Source organism: Chiloscyllium plagiosum, chromosome 14 (assembly GCF_004010195.1).
Source record: "Chiloscyllium plagiosum isolate BGI_BamShark_2017 chromosome 14, ASM401019v2, whole genome shotgun sequence".
Classification (NCBI taxonomy): domain Eukaryota; kingdom Metazoa; phylum Chordata; class Chondrichthyes; order Orectolobiformes; family Hemiscylliidae; genus Chiloscyllium; species Chiloscyllium plagiosum.
The window spans coordinates 66,966,636-66,991,154 of NC_057723.1; the positions used below are offsets into that span (position 1 = coordinate 66,966,636).

At 41.0% G+C, this 24,519-nt stretch overlaps 1 protein-coding gene across 2 annotated transcripts in view; it reads left to right on the forward strand.

Annotated features, from left to right (window-relative positions):
- The first annotated feature begins 408 nt into the window (after positions 1 to 408).
- LOC122556782 (eukaryotic peptide chain release factor subunit 1) overlaps positions 409 to 24,519 on the forward strand; it is a 65,182-nt gene continuing 41,071 nt past the window's right edge. The window contains exons 1-2 of one of the 2 annotated variants that reach the window (XM_043703950.1): positions 409 to 500; positions 713 to 825. In XM_043703950.1, coding sequence (XP_043559885.1) covers positions 740 to 825 — 86 coding nt within the window. In that variant the 5' untranslated portion in view covers positions 409 to 500; positions 713 to 739. Of the gene's footprint in view, positions 501 to 652; positions 826 to 24,519 lie in introns of both variants that reach the window. The other variant, XM_043703949.1, reaches the window with a different exon arrangement.

Here is a 24,519-nt window from a genome sequence, read left to right on the forward strand (position 1 = left end):
ATACATTCCCTCTAGGAATTTGGCTTGCTAAGATACTTGGTCAGTTTGCCTTGGGGAGGGGAATAAAGATACTTTTTCCCCTGTGGAGTTAAACAATTAAAAACATCATTTAGTACACCCTGTAAACCATAAACTGTAAGACAAAATCCTTTGGATGGCATGGCACTTCAAACAATAGGTAGTGCTTTAAAAAATTAAAGTATATAGTTGCGATTTGAGATAATAATCATAACAATGGCGTTTTAAACTGTGGGCCACAGCAACCAGGAAGGAGGAAATAGGGGAAGGAACTACAGATCCCAACAAGCTCCGCGGCGACGCCTCGCAAAGTTGGTCGGGAGTGGCGAGACGTGACCAATGGGAGAGGGTGTTAGTCGAGAGCGCAGTGGCCAGTTGCTCCAATGGGGTTCGCGGATGTTGACAGGGAGGTCGCTGTTGGGAGTGCTCCATGTGAGGGCTGGCGGCCATGCGAGCCGGTCCCTGACGTCAGCGGGAGTGAGGTGGGGGCGAGCAGGCGGCGGGCGGGCGGACGGACGGAGCCGGGAGTGGGGAAAGCTCGGTGTGTGTCGCGAGGGGAGGGCAGTGTGCGGCGCGCGGTGCTTTGTGAGCGCGCCCGGGGACGAGCGTGTGCGCGCCTCTCTCTCTCTCTCAGCCTGCCTCAGTTAGTCGCTGTGTGTCTCTGCCTCCTCCTTCCCCGCCCGCCGAGCAGCAGCAGCAGCAGCAGCACAACGAGAAGAAAATGGCCGACGACCCGACCGCTGCCGACAGGAACGTGGAGATCTGGAAGATCAAGAAGCTCATCAAGAGCCTGGAGGCCGCCAGAGGGTGAGCAAACATTCATCTGTCTCTTCCCTCAATCCCCCCCCCCCCCCCCCCGAGGCGCTTCAGTGCCCACTCCCTCAGTCCCCATCCCTCCCTCAGTGTGTGTGTGTGTGTGTGTGGGGGAGAACATGGACCAGGCACCGAGGTAGCGAGGGCCTTCACATTCACATCGAGCTGCCTCAGAATAGGCTGGAGTGAGTGGACCTACAAGGGCCGCCACCTCCTCTCAGTTTAATTCCAGTTAATATCCTGCGTTTTTATATCCGCACATCACGCCCTCATTTATGTCCCTCTCTGTACCGTGGTGCTTTCAAGCAAAGTTCAAGTCTTAGACTTATTAACCTATGTGTAGTGTTTTTGTGTGTAGAATTGTGTAAAAGTCTTCCTTAGCAAGAATGTGTGTGCATATGTGTAAGCATGCATACTTGGATCCACACACATGTGCCTGTACATGTGAGATTCAAGCAGGAATGTCAGAACAGAAATCAGGAAATGCTCCCTAGATATTGATGGCAACGAGTGGAGGGAATCCTGTGGTGAAACGTTAAGTATTGTAGCTTGGACAGTTCTGAAACTGTATTGAGAAGGTTACCTTTAATTAATTATCCACCTTAAATGGAAAAAGGTGACAGTCCTAGTCTTGATTTTCTTTTAAAGGAAATGATCAGGATCACTTGCTGATCAGCTGGCCCTAAAGGCAGTTCTGGCAACCCAATGAAATGATATGAACTGCATTGCAATTTGTGCCATGACATAAGTGGTGCAGGTGTAATGGAATGCTGATGGGTTTTCACTTTTTCATGGGATTATCTTTCTTCAGTTTTAATCTTGTGTACAATAATGGTTTGACTCCTGATTATTAGCAGGAATAGGACTAATGGCAAAGAATGCAGTTCAGTTAATAATTGTTATCCAGGAGGAGCTTATTATTTATTAAGCTGTTGTTTGTCATTTATTCTTTTGTATCCAAGATTGTAAGACATAAAGATGTGAAAGTCTGTTCTGAACTCAAGCCCATGTCAAATTGCCAGTTCGTTGCAAGCAGTGGTAGTGGGGACCAAAACATTGAGTAAACATAAGTGCCCTGAATAGAAAAGAAAATACTTGCACTAAGTCTGCTTTTCAGGATTCAGTACGATTGATGCAAACACTTCTGTATCTGTTCTAATCAGATTATTGTCATTTTCCTTGCAGAGATCAACTGGACATTCGGGTTTTAGGCTAAAGTGAATTTTGAAGTTCCATTAGATATGGTAACAGTTACTTAATGTACTGACTATCAACAACCTTTTTTAATTTACAATGGACATGAGCAAGAAGAAATTACTCTCATGTAAAATTTAACACATCAACAGGCTTGGTGACCCTCAGATTAAACTACCACCATTGATCTCTGTCTAATGAGAGTGCAGTCCTATGGTCTCTGGTGAGACAAACATGATTTTGCCTTTTACTCTTGTTGGCTGCCATCTTCATGCATGCATTTCCTTGTGGTGCCAGAACTGTATTTGACTTGTCTTCCTGCCTACAGTAACTCAGATCATTTAACTGGGATTAGGAATTGAACTGGATGCCCTTGCATTTATATATTCTTGCAGTGCTCCCAGAGAGTTAACTCCATGGTTGAAAGTATTAGTCATTTGTTTGGGATGACAAATCTCATGAGTTTTCCTAAATACTAAAAATACAGGATTTTTTTTCAAAACTGAAAAATACGTTGATCCAAGTGATATAGGTTTTCTTTCTTGTGGTTTCTTAATTTCCTGCTGCAAAGCTTTTCTGAGCTGTTCTCCTGCGTTTGTTAATAGATGTAGAGTATCCTTGTGGAGTTAACCGTTGCTGTGTCCAATTACAGTGAACTAACCATCAATAAAGCAAATGGAACACTATAGTGTATACCCAAAACATTAAAGTACAACCTGGAGCAAGTAATATTTAAACTGTGTAGTGATCAGGTTAAACTAAAATTAAATGATGCTCCCTATTTTGGTCAGCATGATGCAGGAGATGGTGAAACTTCAGGTGTGTTCTGAAAAATCCACAAAAACAAATCTGTTTTGATAGATTTGGGCGGGGGGGGAGATTGTGAAAATCTTGGGATTTTCAGTCTTCAAATAGAGGTGACCTTTGTACACCATTCACAGCACCAAAATTGGCCATTTAACCTAACTGTTCAATGCTGCTGTTTCTAATTTGCGCAAGTTTCTTCCCCTGATATTGAGCTATTATGTTAGGCAAGAAATGTCTCTGATCAGCATCAAAGATTCCATCTCAATTTTCCTTCAGATCTCAGAAGAATCTCTTCGTTATAGAATGGTATAAAAGGGTAAATATCAAACACTTAATTCAGGATAAAATAGTCAGAGTAGGGGATACAGAACTCGAGAATAAATTTATTACTTTATACAGACGTTTATAATGTGGAATGAGTTGGATAAGGTAAGGGGAAGACTGGAAAAGTAATTTTATCCAAATAGAGAAAACTGCAGAATTCTGTTATGGAAGGGTATGTGTATTCTCAAAGCATTACTATGTAAATACAGGATGTAATCAGAAAGTAAATGGAATGGTGACCTTTATTGGAAAGAGTGCAAAAAAAATTGCTAGAATGGTTCCAAGATGAGCTTCAGGAATGAAGTTAGAATGGGGAAGTTAAGAAAACAAAGTTAATAGTTTGAGTCCAATGTGATGCTTTGACTCAACTTGAAACATTCACTCTGTTTGTTTCTGTCTGCCCAGATGCTGCCACACCTATTTCTCCTGTACGTTTTGTCAGATATCTAGTATCTGTGGTACTTAGACTTTGTTGAAGTTAGGACTGTTTTTTTTAAGAGGAGAGGTGGCTGAAAGTTATTTAGTAGAAGCCGATAGGTAGAAGTATTCAAAATAGTGTGTGGACAGAATAGATAAAGAGAAGCTGTTTCTAGTTGTGAAAGGATCAAGAACGAGATTATGGATTTCAAGTAAAACAAAACAAAGAACTGCAGACACCGGAGATCTGAAACAAAACCAGAAATTGTTGGAGAAACTCAACAATTTTGGCAGCATTTATGGAGAGAAAGCAGAGTTAACGTTTTGAGTCTAGCGACTCTTCGTCAGAACTCAGAACACGATACTCAAAATGTTAACTTTTTTTCTCCCCACAGATGCAGTCAAACCTACTAAATTTCTCCCGTAATTTCTGTTTTTGTCATGATTTCAAGTACTTGGCAAAAGGAGTAAAGGTGACAGATGTGTGAAAAATCCTTTGATACAGTGAGTGGTTTAATTCAGGTGTGGTGGAGGCAGATTCAATCAAGAGTACCAGAGTATCACATACAGTTTTGGTCTCCTTATTTAAGGAGGGATTTACTTGCAGTGAAGGTAGTTCAGAGAATTTTCCTGGAATTAGCCTGGATTGCCTTAGAAGGAAAGGTTGTGCAGGTTGGGGCATACTCATTGCAGTTTCGAAGAATGAGAGGTGATGTGGTTGAAAATAAAAAGAAATTCACGTGAGGCTTGACAGTAGATACCAGGAGAGTATTTCCCCTTGTATGAGAATGTAGATCTAGGTGACACAGTTTAGCAATAAGGTTTTTTTAAAGACAGATGAGATATTTCTTTTCTCTGAGGGATGTTAATCTTTTCGAAATCTCTGTGCCAGAGAGCAATGGAGATTGGATTATTGAATATACTGAAGGCAGAGTTAAACAGATTTTGATCTCCAAGACAGTTGAGTGTTATTGGGGACAGGCAGGAGAGTAGGGTTAAGGAAAGCAGCAAAACAATCCTGCTCTTGTTGAATGGCTGAGCAGATAGAGGAGCTGAATTTACATGTTCTTTTTGTTTAGAATTTTATAAAACCTAGAATTATCACTTCAAGCTTGTGTAAGTCTGGTTAATTAATGACAGTAGGCTATTTAGACATGGCAACATTGCAGTCAAGTGTAGTTCATTCTCCTGCTGGTATCCACACATGTTAAGTTGTTAGGAGTGAAATTCAGGATTGTTGATTCTTTTCCTGACTCCCTGCCCTGCTAATTGTATAGGTGAATTTTCTTCTTGGATTCTCTCGTGGTAACTCTCCTCAGTCTCTGTGATGACATCAGACAAGAGAAGGGAAATATGATGTCTTGTATTCTTCGAGCCTTTCTTGTCTTCTGCCTGTCATCACCTCCCTTGAAGGTGTTAGTTCTGGTTCAGTTGTAAGTACCGTACTCAACTCTTAAGATCATGAGTTCATAATTCTGATCTCTGATCTGGCCATGTTGTTAGAAGTGCCCATTTGCTGATGACATGTTAAGCAGAGGTCTTGATTACCCTCTCTGGCGGATGTAGTAGATCTCATGGCACGGTTAGAAGGCAGGCTTGTTCAAGTATCCTGGTCAATGTTTATCCTTCAAGCAAAATCATTTATTCAGTCATTAATCTCATTGCTTCTCTTGGGACCTGAGTACCTGTAGTTTGGGTGCGATATTTTCTTCTGAGACGAACTGTAATTTCATCTCACAAGAAAATAAAGAAAATGCTTACTTTTCTGTATTATGTTTTTGGACATCACAAAGGACTCTTTATAAAATGCTAATTCTTTCTCTGGTAGGAAGTGTGCTTGTTTACTGGCAGCATGGCACGGATGGAGTACTATGTATGAGACAAATGAATATAGATGTTGCTGTGCATTGTTTAACTTAATTGTGTGGTGATTTGAGATTCTATTGTGGGTATTTGGAGTTCCTGAGGTACTCCTTAATTTGCTGCTTCACTATATCTCATTTACAGATGTGAAGGTATGCATTTTGCAGGTTTAACTGAGGCTTGCTGAAATTCGAAATTGGAATTGTGGTTGATCTCATCGGGTTAGTTTCTTTCTGTTGTCCAGGCGGTGTGAGCAGCCATGTGACTGGTACGTAGAGTGTTGTTTACTGCAGTTCCAGCAAGATATTTGAAGTATTCTCATAACTGCAGAGAATGTGTTTGAATTGGCTGCAAGACATTTCATCAAATCGTGGGCATTTTAGATCTCTGACACAAGAATTCAAAGCGCAATGTTCTCATGGATTGTGCCATGCCTCAAGCCACCTTTACTGTAGATTTCTGTACACTTGCCCCTGAGCCATAGGTGAAGCTGAGAATGTATTGAATGCTTTATTTGACAGCAATGTGCTCAGATAAAGTCATTTATGATTCAAATGCCCTGTCATTCATTGTGTGCGGTCTTTTCACTCACTGCAGTGTGTGATCATCCCTTGATGAGAGCTGTCCTCTGACTGCTTCATTATTGGCCTCCAGGATCACCCTTACCTGCACCTAGTTTGTTTTGTTAGTGATAACTCAACTCAATTATTGAATGGTAGCCTGCTCATTTACCCTGTGGGTCTCTAAGCTTTTTGTTCCCTCAGAAACTTGCTGGTATTGTCATGTTTCTCCTACTCTCTGTTGCTCTCTAATGCAGTGCTACATTACAATCTGAACTTTTTTTTGTCTCACTTGATAAGAACATCATTTATAAGGTCTAATACTCCCCTCCGCTTTAAACCTCACCAGTAGCTGTTTCACATATACAGAACAACCTTGGTTATCCAAACTTCGTATTATCTGAGCAAGAGCTCAAGGTCCCGTAAAAATGTTATCCGAACGATCAGTTATCCAAACAAAATACTCCCTGCCTGTTTCGTTTGGATAATCGAGATTGTTCTGTAACGCGCTTTCCTGGTAAACTATATGACTTAGAATCATAGAGACATACAGCATGGAAACGCACCCTTTGATCCAACCAGGTGTCCTAAGTTAATCTAGTCCTAAATAAATCTAGTCCCATTTTCCACCATTTGACCCATATCCCTCTAAACCCTTCCTATTCATATACTCATCCAGATGCTTTTTAAATGTTGTACCAGCCTTCAACACTTCTTCTGGCAGATCATTCTATACATGCATCACCCTCTGAGCGCAAAATGTTGCCCCTAAGGTTTCTTTTTAAATCTTTCTCTTCTCATATTAAACCTATACCATCTAGTTTTGACTCCCCTACCCTGAGGGAACAACCCTTGGCTGTTCACCCTATCCATGCCCCTCATAATTTTATAAACCTCTATAAAGTCGTTCCTCAACCTCCAACACTCCAGGGAAAATAGCCCCAGCATATTCAGCCTCTCCCTGTAGCTCAAACTCTCCAACCCTGGAAACTACCTTGTAAATCTTTACTGCACCCTTTCACGTTTCACAGCATCTTTCCTATAGCAGGGAGACCCGAATTGAATACAGTATTTCAAAAGTGGCCTAACCAATGTCCTGTATAGCTGCAACATGACCTCCCAACTCCTATACTCAGTGTCCTCATCAATAAAGGCAAGCATACTGAACACCTTCATTACCATGACTACCTGTGACTCCACCTTCGGGGAGCTATGAATCTGCACCCCAACGTCTCTTTGCTTGGTAACGCTCCCCAGGACTTTACTATTGAGTGTATAAGTTCTGTCCTGCTTTTGATTACCAAAATGCAGCACCTCATGTTTAGCTAAATTTAACTTTATCTGCCACTCTTCGGTCCCTCTGATTGTTGTACCCTGAGGTAACCTTCTTGGCTGTCCACTGCACAAACCATTTTGGTGTCATCTGCAAACTTAGCATACCTGTTATGTTCACATCCAAATCATTTGTACAAATGTCAAAAAGCAGTGCACCAGCACCAATTCTTGTGGCACACCACTAGTTACAGGCCTCCAATCCAAAAAGCAGCCCTTCACCACCACCCTCTGTCACCTTCATTTGAATCAATTTTGTATCCAAATGGCTAACTGTCCCTATACTCCATGTGATCTAACCTTGTTAACCAGCGTACTATGCAGAACTTTGTCAAAATGCCTTGTTGAAGACCACATAGAAATGCCCACTGCTCTGCCTTCATCAATCTTCTTTATCACTTTGTCAAAAAACCTAATCATGTTAATGAGACACGATTGCCCACTCACAAAGCCATGTTGACTATCCCTAATCAGTCCTTTCCAATTATGTGTAAATCCTGTCCCTCAGAATCCCGTCCAACAACTTAGCAGCCACTGACATCAGGCTCACAGTCTATAGTTCCTTGGCTTTTCCTTTGGACTTTTCTTAAATAATGGCCACGTTGGCCAATCTCCAGTCTTCTGGCACCTCACCCAACGGCTATTGATGATACAAATATCTCGGCAACATATGTTCTGGGATGCACATCATAGATTCATACAACATGAAACAGACTGCTTGGTCTGACCAGTCCATGCAGAACATAATCCCAAACTAAACTAGTCCCTCCTGCCTGCTCCTGGCCCATATCTATCCAAACCATTTCTAGTCATGTACTTAGCCAAATGTCTTTAAATTGTACCCATATCCACCACTTCCTCAGGAAGATCATTCCACATGTGATCCACCCAGTGTGAAAAATTTGCCCCTGATATCTTTTCTAAATCTCTCTTCTCACCTAGCCTTGAAATCCACCATCCTAGGGAAAAGGCAACTCTATACCTTTCGTTATTTTAGAAACTTCTGTCAGGGCACTTCTCAACCTTCTATGCCCCCATGAAAAAACGTCCCAGCCTTTCTTTATAACTCAAACCTTCCATACCTCGTGACATCCTGGTAAATCTCTCTGAGCCCTCTCCAGCTTAATAATATCCTTCCTGTAACTGGGCGACCAGAACTGGACACAATATTCTAGAAGCGGTCAGGTCCCAGGGATTTATTCACTGTTATGCATTTTAAGATGTCAAGCACCACCACCTCTGTAATATGGACACTTTTCAAGCTATTACTATTCATTTCTCCAAGTTCTCCTCTTTGCATATCCTCTTCAGTATGCAAAATGCTTGTTTAGTATCTCACCAGTCTCCTGTGGTTTCTGCATAAGTGACCTTTTTGATCTTTGAGGGGCCATATTCTCTCCCTAGTTACTCTTTTGTCCTTGATGGTTTTTTTTGGTGTCCTGACTTCCCTCTTGAGTACAGTCCTGCTTTTTTAGGGATTTATTTGATCCCAGTTGCCTATACCTGATATTTGCCTTCTTTTTCTTGACCAGAACCTCCAATGTTTCTAGTAATTGAGCATTCCCTACACCTACCAGCCTTGTCCATTACCTTAACAAGAACATATGGTCTCTGGACTCTTGCTATGTCATTTTTGAACAGCTCTCACTTTTGGTGATGTATTTTGCCAGTTTTCATGACTTAAATCAGAATGGCATTTCAGAGAGTACTTGTGATGCTTGAACATGATACAAAGTTATGGCAACATGGGTGGAGTAAAGAGTCTGTTGTGACTGTAGGGGTTTTACAAAATGAGGGGAGCTGTCCTTTTGGGGATCGCAATAATCACAGCTGTGTTCTTCTAGGGATGCCATTGTAATCCCTTGATGAATGTCTATTTGTTCTGCTTCATCAACTTTAGAGAGGATTTGTTTCAGTGTATTCGGAAAAAATGTTTTTTTTTCCCTAAAGTTCGTTCTCAAATTTAATTATGTGGAATAATTAAAAATGCAGTATTGGGTAAAAGCAGACGAACCACCTATTCACTCAGTCCTAGTGATGTAACTGCCAACATTTCAAATATACAGTCAATGCAAACTATAAATCAGAGTCTTCTGTGCTTTTTGGTGAAATATTCATTAAGTATCATCCTTTTGTCATGTTCAACCCACTTCTGAAAATAGGTTACTGTGCATTTATATGGTTTTGAACTTTTATTATTCTGTACAGTATCTGCTTAGAATGATTCTTTTGGCTAGCAAATTTCTTTTGATATGCAATCTGGTCGCAGTCTTCAGATTAATTGCTGCTCATCTAATTTGTCTACAAAAACTATCCCAAGAATGGACTTCAGAAAATGTTGTTTGTGCCAGCAGTGCCTATATTGTTTAAAATTCAGTGAGGGAACTATAATCTTCACACTTGTAACCTTTCTGAAGAGGCATGTTTCTTTTAAGGCAATGTCTTTATTGTGCTATGTGTTCACTGTCCTGCTGTTGTCAAGGGGTTGTATGTCTCCCCTTCCCAGCTGCATGATCATTAGAGATATAGTTTCATTTTTAAAGAGTTTGCCTCCCTTTCCTGGTTGTAGATGTGCTGGAATTTTAGATTCTTGCCTTCCGCATATTTAGTTTCTATTAGGTGATGGAATCCTGCCTTGAGGGCCATGATGAATGTGATTAGTGTTTGATGGTCTGTTTGTCTGAGTGCAAAGGTTTTCTTATATCCTTGCCCATTTAAATAACATTCTTAAGAAACTTTTAAAATAACATTTTGAAAATCTCTATCTGCTTCATTTCCATTTTCACAGTGCTTATTCTCTGGTGAAGAATTCACTAACATTAATTCTTCATTTTTCATTTGCTACAGCCTTGACATGTTGGCTTCCTCACTTGGTAGTGTGCATGCCCTAGATCAGAAGCTCATGAGCCTAAACCCCTCTTGAGGATGAGTATGTGCAATTCAGGCTGATTCTTCATTGCAGATTTGAGAGAGTGGTTGAAGTTACCATCTTGTGTGATTTAGATATTAAATCAAGGCATGGCCAGTCTGACTCTGGAAATGTGAAAAACCCATTAAGTTGTAATGAAAAGTAGCAACTTATCTTGGCCAAAATGTATCTTCCTTCAACGTGCCCAAAAAGTATTAAGCTATGAAATACCATGTTGAATTAGTTATTATCATTTGCATGTGTGTGGATTTAAGCTATATTTTGATTATTGGCTTCACTTTATATGCTGACTGGAATTCAGGAACAAATCCTTGGCTCTGGTGCACTTTGATATGATTTGAGAACATGAAAGGTGCCATATAAACATCAAGAATAACACACTTTAGAGCCTGTGGTTTGTATAATACACACAGGTGGTATTCCACTCTTGGCTGAATATCTTGCCAGCAACAGGTTCCATGTCATCTAATCTTTTTGACTTCATTTCATGGGACTTTAAAGTCTAATGGTGTAGTGTACATGCTATAAGGTGGTGAAGCTGAATTATAGTCTGCATCTTAATCTACTTGTTCTTTTTTTTTTTCAAGCTATAAGTATCCATGTTTCCAATCCTCAATGTAGATGCACTTTGAGAAGTGAAGTCAGATTGGCAGTAACATGATTTGGCCGAGAGATTGCAATCATTCTAATAATGCAACAAAGTCCATACTTTGGACTCCAGATATCTGCTACAAAGATTGATTCATTTCATAAAGCAGTTGGTAGACACTGACTTCGTGCAGAAGATGGAAATACATTCAGTGGCAAGCGACACTGTACTTTTCAAAACTGTCCATCATTTTGCCAGAAATATTCAGCTATAGAGGCTGAAGTAAATGTTGATGTCAGTACTTGTAGGATGTCTATGATACATATGTATATTAGCATGGTTTGAGATCCTGGTACAGCACACTTGAATAGAACCTGGTGTGTGCTTTGAGTATTTAGTAATGTCTGATGTGCTGGATTACCCTTAGAATGTGTCCAGGATTGTATGTAATGAAGAAAAATTGAATCTTGTGTTACAGCCTCATACTGTACATTTTGTATGCCTACTTCCAACATAAAATTTATGATCCTTTAAGTAAGACCTCTACATCCTCAGGTTTCTGTACCATCCCACTTGGCTGCAGTTCGTTTATTCCTTCTAGTGGCATTAACAAGTATTAACAACATATGTCTTTTATTTCTATTTCCTATAATCCCAGGACTGCACTGAATTGTTTAGATATGATTTGATCTCCCCCCACCGCAGTCTTGAAGCTTAATGTTGCTTGATTTCATATTTTAAATTACTTTTTGCTTCATTTATGTTCATAAAAATGTAAATAGGAAAAAATGTAGGTCATAACGCCCATTAAGCCTTCTCCCCATTCAATTAATTCATTGTTGAGCTTCTACATGGGCATCACTTTCCAGATTGATTTTCATATTCCTCTGTCAATTTCAGTCTTAAATGTGTTCATTGAACGCATCCACAGCTTTTTATGTAGAGATTTTCAAAGACCTACAACTTCCGAGTGAAGATGTTTCTCCTCCTCTCAGTCCTAAATGTCCCCATGCTTTGTATTCATTGACTGAAGAGGCTAGCATCTTCAATCTTGTCAAGACCTTAACAACTTTGTTTCAATGACATAACTTTCTATTTCTGTAAAGTGCATAATGTACAGGTTGATTCTACTCAACCTATTCCATGGCTAGCTCTGTGTCTCACCTGAGCAATCAATTTAAATCTTCATACACTCTTTCCAAGGTATAGATGTACTTTTTTGTGTCAGGAGACTAAAACTTTACACAATACTTAATTCAGTGAGATCTCCCTGAGGTCCTATTGCTTCTTCCTAAACTGCAAGTCAAGGCCAACATTTTATTTGCTATAGCTGTACATTAACTTGCTGTGATTTTGTGCACAGATGCACCTGGATTCCTCTGAACAGCAATGCTTCTTAGTCATTTAAAAATATTCCTCTTAATTTTCAATTTATTTGTTCAGAGATTTAAACATTGGTTAGGCCAGCATTTATTGTCCTTCCCTAATTACCACTGTGAAGGTTATGCTGAACTGCAGTTTGTTATGCAAGTAGACCCACCGTGCTGTTCAGAAAGGATTGTGTTAAGATTTGTCGCTCGGGTGCCGGTTGCAGATGTTGGTATGTTTGCTGAGCTGTGAATGTTTGTATATGTTTTGTCCCCTTTCTAGGTGACATCTTCAGTGTTGTGAAGCACTGCTGCACTGTATTGAAAGGAATTTATTTGGTTTCATTCTGCTGCTTCTGGCTATTCATTGCAGTGGTTGGTATATTGCGGATAGGAACCGGCAACCAGAAGCAGTGGGAACAAACCAAATAAAATTCCAACCAACACAGAACAGCAGTGTGTCACTGGAGGCTCTGTAGCACTGACGATGTCACGTAGAAAGTGGAGGAAACGTTTGCAAACCAACTTCCCAGCTTGATGAGCGTGTACACAAAAGCTGTTAAGCAAAAGTTTGAGGATTTTGATTGACCAACCCATCATGATTGAAAAGTGCCATAATTCCAAGTGTAAATTGTGGTTGGTTCGGGAGGGGAACTTGAAGGTGGTATTGTTCCCATGAGTCTAGATTAGAGCGGTGCTGGAAAAGCACAGCAGGTCAGGCAGCATCCGAGGTGTAAGAAAATTGACGTTTCGGGCAAAAGCCCTTCATCAGGAATTGTTCCCATGAGTCTACTTCCCTTGTCTGTCTAGGTGGTAGAAACTGTGGACTTGGAGAGTCCTGTTGAAGGACCCTGGAACTGCTGCACTGCAATCATGTAGATGGTACATTCTGCTGCTACTGTGTGTCAGTGGTGGGCAGAGTGTAAATCAAATGGGTTGTTGAGCTACTTTATTGGACCAGCATTGATCAAGGCAGGTAGCGACCACTCTAATACACTCCTGCCTGATTTGAGCCTTCCATTTGAGGGATCTGGGTTGGGGAGTTATGAGTTACTGTCTGAAGAATTCCCAACTCTCTGACCCGCTTATGTGGCTGGTCTAGATCACTTTTTGGTCACTGGTAGCTTCACGATGTTGATGGGGGAGATTCATGGAAATGCAATTCAATGTCAAAGATGGTTTGATTCTCTTGTTACAGGTAGTCGTCGTTACTTGCTGCTGTTCAAACCAAGCTTGGATGTTGTCCATGTGTTGCTGCTTAAAGATATGAATTGTTTCAATATCTGTGTGTGAATAATGCTGAACATAGTGCAATTGACAGTGAACAACCATACTTTTGATCTTCAAATGGAGGGAAGATTATAGATGAAGCACCCGAATGTGTTTAGCCCTCGGACACTAGCCTGAGGGTAGCAGAGAAATTAAGGCAGCTAATGTTGCATCGACATTTCTCAGTTAACAGGTCAAGTGCATGTTGAAAAGCCATTTGGAGGATATCAAGTGGAGGGAGAGTGTACGGGTGAATGAAAGGATCTGGGGGTTGGAGGTAGGATTTTAGTCCAAATAAATGGGTGTGGAGGTGGATGTGATGGAAGAGTTCAACATCATGTTTGTACCCAAAATCCGTTGAAGTGCTGAGGGATAAAACTAAGTCCTTTGCTAATTACAGAACATTCAGCATCAGAGAGCAGAAAGGATAGTAAAATCCTGACTCTTTAGGAATTGGAGAAGAGATGGAGACAAGGAAGGAAGGTTCCAGAGGGGCCTGGCGTAACCTCTGAGTTGTTGCAGCTTGCATTCCTTAATGCCTGAAAGGAAGCTAAAACACTTCTTATTGGAATTTGAGCAGGCTGGAGAATGAAGTAGAACTGGGGGCCAGGCAACCCTGAGCTTCACTGTAACAAGGCTGAGACTGAGATATTAGCCAGGGTATCAAGTATGGTTAAAGTGGCAGGCAGCAGGAATCTGGGAATCGTTTTTGTAGGAAGAACGTAGGTGTTCTGCAAAGTGATCACCCATTCTGTGTTTCTTCTCCCCAACATAGAGTAGACCACATTGTTAGCAGCAAATGCAAGTAGACTGGATAGTGAAATGCAAGTGAAGTACTGTTTCACCTGAAAGCTGTGTCTGAAGCCTTGAATATTAAGGGAGGAAGTAAAAGGGCAGGTATTGCACCTTCTGTGATTATATGGGAAGGTGCCGTGTGGATGTGAGGAGGTGTTGGCGTTGGAAGAGTGGTCCAAGCTATCCTGGAGGGAACTGTTCCTTTGGAATGCTGACAAGAGAGAAGAATGGAATATATGTCTTATATTGGCATCCTACTGGAGGTGGCGGAAATGGCAGCTAATGGTCTGGGAATGGGATTAGGTCCAAGAGGAATGACTGCTGATTTGCCAAGACTAGAATAGGTCTTTGGGGCCAGAGGCAGTCTTTGGCCATCTGCCTATTGAATCTAGAGAGACAGGGCTTGGGACAATAAAGATGCTGTGCGTGTGTGTATACACGTGTACACACACACAGCTGTCAGGTGTGGTGGGAGGTAACCGGTGGAGCTCTAAGGATCGTGGAAGAGGGGACAAGAGGCAAGAAAGATTGAAATGCTGCAGACAGGAACGAAGGGGAAACTACAAAGACAAAAGTTTCAACCTACTAATGAAACCACTGTCAGATAACTAGGGTCAAAGAAAACTTGAAATCCCTCAAATAATTAAATAATTGCTTATTAATATAGTGTGTCCAGTTTAACTGTTTGGGGAAAAATGCAGTGGATGCAATTGTAATTAATGCTTGTGTAAGTTGTTAAATGGAGGTCTGAGGCAAATAAAAAGAGTAGTGAAATCTCGCTTTGTAAATGTGATGGCAGTGTGTTAGCTATGACCTTACCAGTCTAGAAAATGTGTTTTGAGTGCTTTTTTTTTATACTTCGAAAAAAATAATGCTTTTGATAACTTAAGCCAGTTGTCTTGTGCCAATTTAATTACTATGGTGCTCAGAGAATCAATAATTTCCTGTGTTTTGTGGCTTTGAAAGATTGCTGATAATTATTTAAGATATTGATGAGTCTTTCTAAATGTGATCCTCAGAATCCAAATGCCAAATGTTAACATGTACTAGATACTATATTGCTATGTGATTGCGTCGCATAGGCAGTGAAATAGTGAGATTGAAAAATTAGCCATTGAATGTCATGGAGTAGCCCTCAGGGCACATGGTGTTGCATATGCCCTGCCTTTCACTATGAATAAATTGTCATTTTTCTTGAATGACACCTAGTACATGAGTGAAAATTCCCTCCAAATAATAAAAGGTTGACAAGCATCCAAACCATCACCACTGGGTCCCAGTGTTAGGTTCTTTTTCTCTTGAGATTCTTACACACTTGATGCAACTGCAATATGCTGACTTGTAAACCTTCAAAATTTATTAAGCAAGTATAAGCTGTGGAGGAACTCGTAACACTCTTAACTCTTAACATTCTTCACAATGCTTTCAAAGCCATGTTAAGGGATCTCTCTGAATAAAGGATTAGTCCTTTTATACAAAATCTTTACATTGCGGTCAGTAATGGCCACAAGGCAATCCCCAGATATCCTCCACAGTCACATGCCACTCAGGACACATCATTTCCAGAAACAATATAACATAAATCATTTCTTAATGGTCAAATCTGTTGTGAATCGTTTTTTTAACTGCAGGGATTAGTCAGAATTTTAATTGCAATGTTCTTATTGATTTCTGAATAGGGGATGATATTCTTTTACTCTGAATAACTAGGAAATGGCCCTGTAAAGGCTCTGAATGGCAAGGGATGGGAATGTAAATTCCTTACATGCTACCTGCAAGATGGAGACTTAGCACCCTAGCCTTGGGACATCTGATTTCCTGCAGGTCAGCAGAGCAAATTAACTCTTTGTTACTCTGTCCTGGTGAGATATTAATCATGGGGTATAGGAACAGAAATAAGCTCTTCAACTCATTGTATCTGCTCCACCACCCAATGAGATCGTAACTGATCTGGTCGGTTTCCGTACTGATTAAAAATTTGTCTGTGTTGGCCTTGAATGCAATCAACAGCCAGACTCAACAACCCTCAGCAATAAAGAATTCCACAAATGTACTACCCTCAGAAGAAAATCCTCATCATTGCCTGAAATAGGATACAAACTCTGAGATTATGCAGTTGAGTTCTGGACACTCCCACAAAAGAGACAACCGATCAGTATCTATCATATCAAACTCTCTCATAATCCAGTCTTTCAATTGGATATTCTCTGTCTTAAATCCAGTGAGTAAAAGCCCAACCTACTCCATCTCTCTTTATAAAAAGATCCTTACCAAGAATCGTCCAAGTGAATTTTCTCTGAACTATCTCCAATGCATGTATATCTTTGCTGAGATCAGGGTATTAAAACTGTTAGCAGTAATCCAGATGTGGTGTCACGAGTTCCTTTATTTAGTTTTAGCAAAATCAGTTTTTACGGGCAATTTGTTTTGAAGTAAAGGCCAATAGTCCATTTGCCTTCAATGTTACCTGCTGATTTGTATGCTGGCTTTTTGTGATTCATGTGTGAGACCTCCAAATCTATTTGCAGCTTTTTGCAATCCGTATTAGAATAATATTCAACTCTTCAATTCTTCCTGTCTTAGTACATTGTCTCATGTATTTTCCATCTCCCTCAACTTGTCTATATCTATTGTTTTTTGGCATAACTAGTATTTGCCTTCCCACTATTTTTGTTATTTGCAAACTTGGTGATTCTGCATTCATACTGGCATCCAAGTCATTAATACCTAACTGAAAATACCCAGTTGTCCTAATTTTCTTGTCTTCTATTCATTCCTGTATCCATGATAATATAATACCCACAACAACTGGGGCTTTTATCTTAAATAGATTTGTGTGGTATGTTTTTAAATTGCCTTTTAGAAATACGAATATGTTGCTGCATCTCTCTCTCCTTTATCTAACCTGCTTGTTGTCTCCTCATAGAACTCTAATAAATTTGTCAGGCATGATTTCCCTTTTATGAAGCCATTTTACTTCTGCTTAATATATTATGCTCTGCTTCTTGCATCCTTGGATAATAGACTCCCAAATTTTCCCATTGACATGTTAAGCTAACTGGCTATAGTTATGTTTTATTTTGTCTCCTCTTTTAAATGAGGATATTGCATTGGCAGTTTTCTAGACCTCTGGAATTTTTCCCAAATCCAAGGCTCCTTGAAAGATTGCTACCAATGCAGATACTGTTTCTGCAGCTACTTCCTAGAATGTAATCCAACAGGGGGTTTATTGACCTTTGGCCTTATTAGTTTCACTTGAAAAAAGGTATTAGGGACAGATGTTGTATTTATTTTCTTCTTACTCCTTTAACTCCATGATTATTTTGTATTTTAGGAATGCTGTAAGTGTCTTATGCTATCAAGAATGATGCATAAGACAACTCTCATTTAGTCAACTCTTCTGTCATTTTGTGGTTCTCTATTAGTATTATTTCACAAACCTCATTCTTGAAGGGTTGCATGTTTATTTTGGCCTCTTTTCTTGCTTATATACTTAAGGAAGCTTTTACAGTCTGTTTTTATACTGCTTGTTAGTTTGCCTTTATTGTTTATTTTCTCCCTCTTTTTTTTGATCATCTTTTGTTGGCTTCTTAAATCTTTCCCAATCTCTGGTTTGTCGCACAGTATCAAATTGAGTCAAAAGATGTACAATCATAGTTGGGTTACCCCCTCATTAGAATCCTCTTTCCTTCTGGGGATGTATCTTTGTTGTGAGCTATTTTCTTAAGCATCTACTGTGATTGTGAAAGGAACTGGTAACAAGGGCTAGAGGTGGCTCTCTTGTTTCTTTGTGATGCATACACATGGTGAGCCTCCTGCCTGCCACTCAGATGAGCGCAGCAGGATGAGACCTTTAACTGAGCATGAAATTGCCTCATTTGGTGCAGTGGTTTTGCACCACAGACTTAGGTTGGAAGTAAGGAATGGCATGGTTTCCATCTGATCAAATGTCACTTCCAACATCAAACTTGTGAAGTCTCGAGATTCTGTATGTTGTCTTCAACTCCGACTAATGTCCCGATTTAAGCTTCAGTGATGAAGGGATTGTTCCTTGATAAATACTGCACATGTTGTACCACTACTGGTTTAAAGATTTCATGTATTTTAAAAAAACTACTCAAAAGGGAAGATTTGTCCCAGGCACAAACTTATTCCTTCGCACTTGCCTCAGCTACCCATGTTTAAAGCTCTAAAGCAAAAACAGCTAATGAAACTCAACAGATCGGGGCACGTCAGCAGGAACATAGCAGTTTTAACATTTTGGGTCCAATGATCCTTTGTTCTAGCTGCTAACAGTTCTGATAATGTGGTATTTATGCTGAAGATGAGGTTTGGAGGGCTGAGGACAAGGGAGAGGTGAGCAGATTGGTTAAGATGGAACCTAGAGACAGAGATGTGAAAGGGGTGGGTAAACAAGGACAGAAGAAAAGATAAGTGATAATAGATAAGATTAGGGGAAATGGGGTGACCCATGTAATGTGATAATAAGCCTAGAAGAAGGTGAGAATGGGTGACAGTGCTAAAAGTACCTCATGTCATAACAGGATCGGGTGTGAGGTGGATTAAAACAAAAATGACAGGATGGAATCGGGCTGTAAAGTTATGGAACTTGATCTTGAGTCTGTGAGGCTGCATGAGATATTGTTCTTTGAGCTTATGCTGACGCTCGCTGGAACACTGCAGCAGACCTGTGACAGAAATATCAGTGTGGGAACACATTGACACAGGTTGAGAACCCTTTATCCGAAATCTGAAAACCTCCAAAGTCCAAAGGTTTTTTGTCAAGTTTTTTTCTCATTAACAAGGTTGTTTGGCGTGCAAACAGTTTACCCAAGTCGACACCCACTTGTGTGTCACTCAGATTAGATTAGATTCCCTACAGTGTGGAAACAGGCCCAACAAGTCCACACTGACCCTCTGAAGTGAAACCCACCCCCCTAATACATCTAACACTACGGGCAATTTAGCATGGCCAATTCACCTAACCTGCACATCTTTGGATTGTGGGAGAAAACTGGAGCACCTGGAGGAAACCCACCCAGACATGGGGAGAATGTGCAAACTCCACACAGAAGTTGCCTGAGGCGGGAATTGAATCCACTGAGCCACCATGCCGCCCTACTAGAAGCAGTGTATGACAGTCTATAGTTGATGTAGTTGTGGGAGTTGGTGGGTTTGTAATGGATATCTGTGGCCAGTCTATCCCCTGAAATGGAAGCATGTCGAGGAAGGGAAGGAAGGAGTCAAAGTTGGACCTGGTAAGGGCAGGGTGAAATTTGAAAGCAAAGTTGATACAGTTTTCCAGTTCAGAATGAAAGTGGGAAGCACTTGATGATGTCATTCATGTACTGAAGAAAGTGTAGGGAGGGACAAGAGTAGGACTGGAACAAGAATGTTCCACATACCTGACAAAGAAACACACGTAGCACTGGCCCATAGAAATACCCATGCCTATGCCTTGGACCTGAAGAAAGTGAGGAAAGTTGAAGGAGAAGTTGTTTAAATGAAGATAAACGCAGCCACGCAGAAAAAGGTGGTGTTGGATGCGGATGGTTCAGGCCTCCTTTCCAGGAGGGCCCTGACACCATTCTGATGGAGGGTGGACATGTGAAGTAGTTGCATGTCCAAAATTGGAAATTCTGAAACTGACATAATGTCAGAAGGATCGTGGATGGACATGGGGCGGGACTGGACAAGGGGAGAAAAAAGTAATCATAGAATTATACCGAATGGAAACAGACACTTCGGTCCAACCAGTCCATGCCGAACATCATTCCAAACTAAATTAGTCCCACCTGTCTGCTTCTGACCCATATCCCCCCTAAACCTTTCCTATTCATGTATCTATTCAAATGTCTTTTAAACATTATAATTGTATCTACATCCACCACTTCCTCTGGAAGTTCATTCCACATGTGAACCACCCTTACGTAAAATAATTTGCCCCTCAAGTTTTTAAAAAATTTTTTTCCTCTAACCTTTAAAATGTACTCCCTAGTCTTGAAATCCCCCACTGTAGGGAAAAGACAATTACCATTAATTCTATCTTTACCCCTCATTATTTTATAAACTACTTTAAGGTTGCCTCTCAACCTCCTATGCTCCAGTGTAAGAGGATCCAGCCTATCCAGCCTTTCGTTATAACTCAAACCTTCCGTACCTGGGAACATCCTGGTAAGCGTCTTCTGAGCCCTCTCCAGCTTAACAATATCCTTCAATAACTGGGTTACCAGAACTGGACACAGTATTCCAGAAGATTAGATTAGATTACTTCATGTGGAAACAGGACCTTCGGCCCAACAAGTCCACACCAACCTGCCAAAGTGCAATCCACTCAGACCCATTCCCCTACATTTACCCCTTCACCTAACACTATGGGCAATTTAGCATGGCCAATTCACCTAACCTGCACATTTTTGGATTGTGGGAGGAAACCGGAGCACCCGGAGGAAACCCACGCAGACACGGGGCAAATGTGCAAACTGAACCCGGGTCTCTGGCGCTGTGAGGCAGCAGTGCTAACCATTGTGCCACCGTGCCGCCCAGAGGCCTCACCAATGTCCTGTACAGCCTCAACATGACTTCCCAGTTCCTAAACTGAAAGGACTGAGCAATGAAGGAGAGTTTGGAAGAAATAACTTCTGTGGGGCAGAAACATATAAAAGGAATGGGTCTGCCGGGCAGTCCTGTTTTTAGATTTAGAGTAGAATTGGATGCTCTTGTGGGAAGTTCCCAGCTGAAATGATGTCGGTGACAGTTGTGGATATAATAGTCTGATGCTCAGTGATGGAACCGTGGTGCAGGAGGAGATAAAAGGAGGTGTCTTAAAGCTGGCACTCGGCCTCTGCAATATAGAAGTTAGCATTCCAGGTGACAGCAGCATCACCCTTGTCAGCAGGCTTGATGACAAAATCAGGGTTGGATCCGACCGTTCTGAGTCAGTCAGTTCAGAGGGGGATAGAATTGAATGGGTGTGGAGTCAGAAATTAAGGCAAGCAGTGTCACATCGACAGATCTCAATGAACCAGTTAAGTGTAGGTAATAGACCAGAGGGAAGACTTCAGATAGAAGGAACATGGAGTAGACTCTGTAGGATGGGGAGGAGACTTTTATCAAAAGAAATCGAGTTGGAGGTGGGTTCAACATCATGTGCCCAAAGTTCATTGAGGTGGGGGCGCAGAGGAATAACGCTAAGACCTTTACTGAATACGAAGCATTCAACATCAGAGGGTGGAAGATCAAAGAGGTAGTAAGTGGAGTCCAGAGAAAAGATGGAGTCAGAGGGCAGGGAAGGGGAAGGATGTTCCATAGGAGTGGGTATCAGAGTTATTGTAGCTCGCATTCCTTAATGTCTGAAAGGAAGAGAAAAAGTTTGTTTGAAGTTCAAATGGAGATTGAAGTGGGACTGGGGGAGCAAGACAATTTTGAGACAGCATGAGATGCTGCTAGTAGAGAGAGGTTGGGTGTGCATCTGAGGATGTGGTGAAAGCACCTATCTGAGGAGCACTGAGATACCTGTGATTCTGGGTTGATTTGCAACATAAAGATTGAAATTTCAGTTTGAACTTGCGTGAGATGAGTCTGAGCCAGAGGCAGTCACTGAGGTAGAGAATGTGGCTGTGGAAGGAAGTTTTAACAAAGACTTTGTTAATTACTAGAAGAGAAAAATGAAGGTAAAAATAGAGAATAAGAAATAAGACTAGAATGGAAATCCTGTCAGAGAGGAGCAGCACTACTTCAAGGTGGGCATACCTGGAAAAGATGTCAGTGAGTTAAACACTAAAATAGAACAAGGAATTGTGGATGCTGGAGATCTGAAACAAACAAATTGGCAAAACCCAGCAGGTCTGGCAGCAGCTGCGGGAAGAAACCAGTTAATGTTTCAAGTCCAGTGACTCTTCAGAACTATTAGCAGCTAGGAAGAAGTGATATTATTGCTGAAGTCTTAATTTGGCTGGGATGGGGAGAGGTGAACTGATATGTGGTGATGGAGCCCAGAGTCATAGAGGTATGAAAGGAGAATACAAACAAGATTGTGGATAGCCGACCAGGACAGAAGAAATGCATCCCCCAAGGCACCCCCTCATATGTTCATAGGAGGTGTAAGACCTCCCCATCCTTTAACTTCCAAAGCCCTAGGACTACTTTCCAGGTGAAGCAATGATTTACTTGTACTTCACTCAAACTAATCTACTATATTCACTGTTCATTGTACATTGGGAAAATGAAACCCAGCCAAGGTGACTGCTTTGCATCACACCGACATTCTGTCCACAAATATGATCCCAAGCTTCTAGTTGTCTGCACTGTCAATACATTTCTGTCAGATCTGCTGTAGTATTCTAGAGAGCCACAGTACCAACTCCATGAAGAACATCTCACTTTCCGTTTGAGGACTCTGCAGCCTTTCAGACTTAACACTGAATTCAATAATTTGAGAGCTTGATTCCATCCTTCTGTTTGCTTTTTACCCATCTTGCACCCAGTTCTGTTATGACATGGGTTACTTTAGCATTGTCACATTCTCATCTACTCCTAGGCCTTTAATCACTTTAAGTGGGTTGCCTTCAGTACAGATCACCCATTCTCTCCTACTCTTAGCTGCTATTGACATTTATTTGATATGTCTTCTGTTCTGGCTTGCTATCCACAATGTCCTTGATTGATTATCCCTTTCTCTTGCTCTCGTTCATCTCTATACCTCTGAGCTCTTCATCTATTTTTATGCACACACGCCCATCACCAACCTCGTCTTCGTAAGCATTTTTTCCGAGCTGCTAAGTTTTGATGGTCATTGAACTTGAAATGTTAACTCTGCTTTCTTCCCACCAATGTGCCCAACATGCTGAGTTCCACCAGCAATATCTGCTTTTGTTTCAGAGCTGTAGACTGAAAATATTTCATGGTGAATGCTAAGTGTGGGATCTCTGTATAGAGGAGGCCTTGTTTTCATGGATTCTGAGATGTCTTTGTGTGGTGTATGGACATTTGGGCAAATGATGCTCAAAAGGGCAGGCAAGGTGAATTGGAGGTCTTTGTGCTCTCGGTGAGACCTCAACTTCATCTATTCAAATCCTGATGACTTCTCTCGACTTCTCCATGACAATGATCCTTTCCCATTTTGATTGGTGACAAGCCAGGGACGCTCAGTGGGGATCACTTTAGGGATGCTTTGAGGATATTTTTAAGAAGCATTTCCATTGTGTTTCTGGGACTCTCTCTTTCCCAATCGAGTTCTGAGTAGAGCAGTTGGGTTGGAAATGTCCAGCATGCATAGAACAAGGCCCATCCAATGGAACTGATATTCAGTGATTTATATTGGGTATATTTGCTTAGAAAGGATAGTGTTGTTGGAATGCTTTTTATATCATTGGATATGGAGAGATCTTGTGAATGCAGCTGGCTGAATCGGGCTTTCTGCAGCCTTCCTGTCCTATTGACTCAAAAGGAATTTGCATTGAAGTACCACAGACCGTCTGATTCTGCTCATCTGCTTTTGCAATCCTCTATGCTTTTAACTTGACTGTTACAACATGCTTCCCATTTGCCCTTTCACATTTTACAAACCGTAACTTTGTACAGTCAAAACTCTGCTTCCTATGTCCTAATACGCACCAAATCTATTCATCCATCGCCTCTGTGCCCACAGTGATCTGTGTTGGCCTCCAGTTAAAACAACCCCGTAATTGGTATTCTCATTCTTGTCCCCAAATTCTTCCAACACTCCCTTGCTATCTCTGTAATTTTTTCAAGGCTCAACTTCCTACTAGATCTTTTAACTTTGGTCTCTTGTGCATTTTGCTTATTTTAGCACTGGTTACTCTGCCTTGAGTTGTCAAGGCCCTCATCCCTGCCTTTCTTCCTGTCTTTAGCCCTGTTATTGTCTTACATGACTCGGTGTCAAATTTTGTTTGATTAAATTGCTGTAAGCACCTTGGAACATTTGACGTTAAGGGTTGAATATAAAATGTTGACTGCTGCTCACCACTTTATTTAGAACCCTTATTTGATGGAAACATACTGCACTTCTGATGAGTGTAATGAATACTTTGGTACTCTTTCAGAAGAGTAGGTGCCAGTATCTTAATTGACATCAATCATTTGGTCGACATCACAAAATCCTATCACCTGGTCATCGTTATGTTACAACTTTCACAATTTGCCTGCTGCGTTTTACTATATTTGAACAATTTCACTTTGGCATGTTCTGGAGTCATGAAAAGTGCTGTACAAGTATTCCTT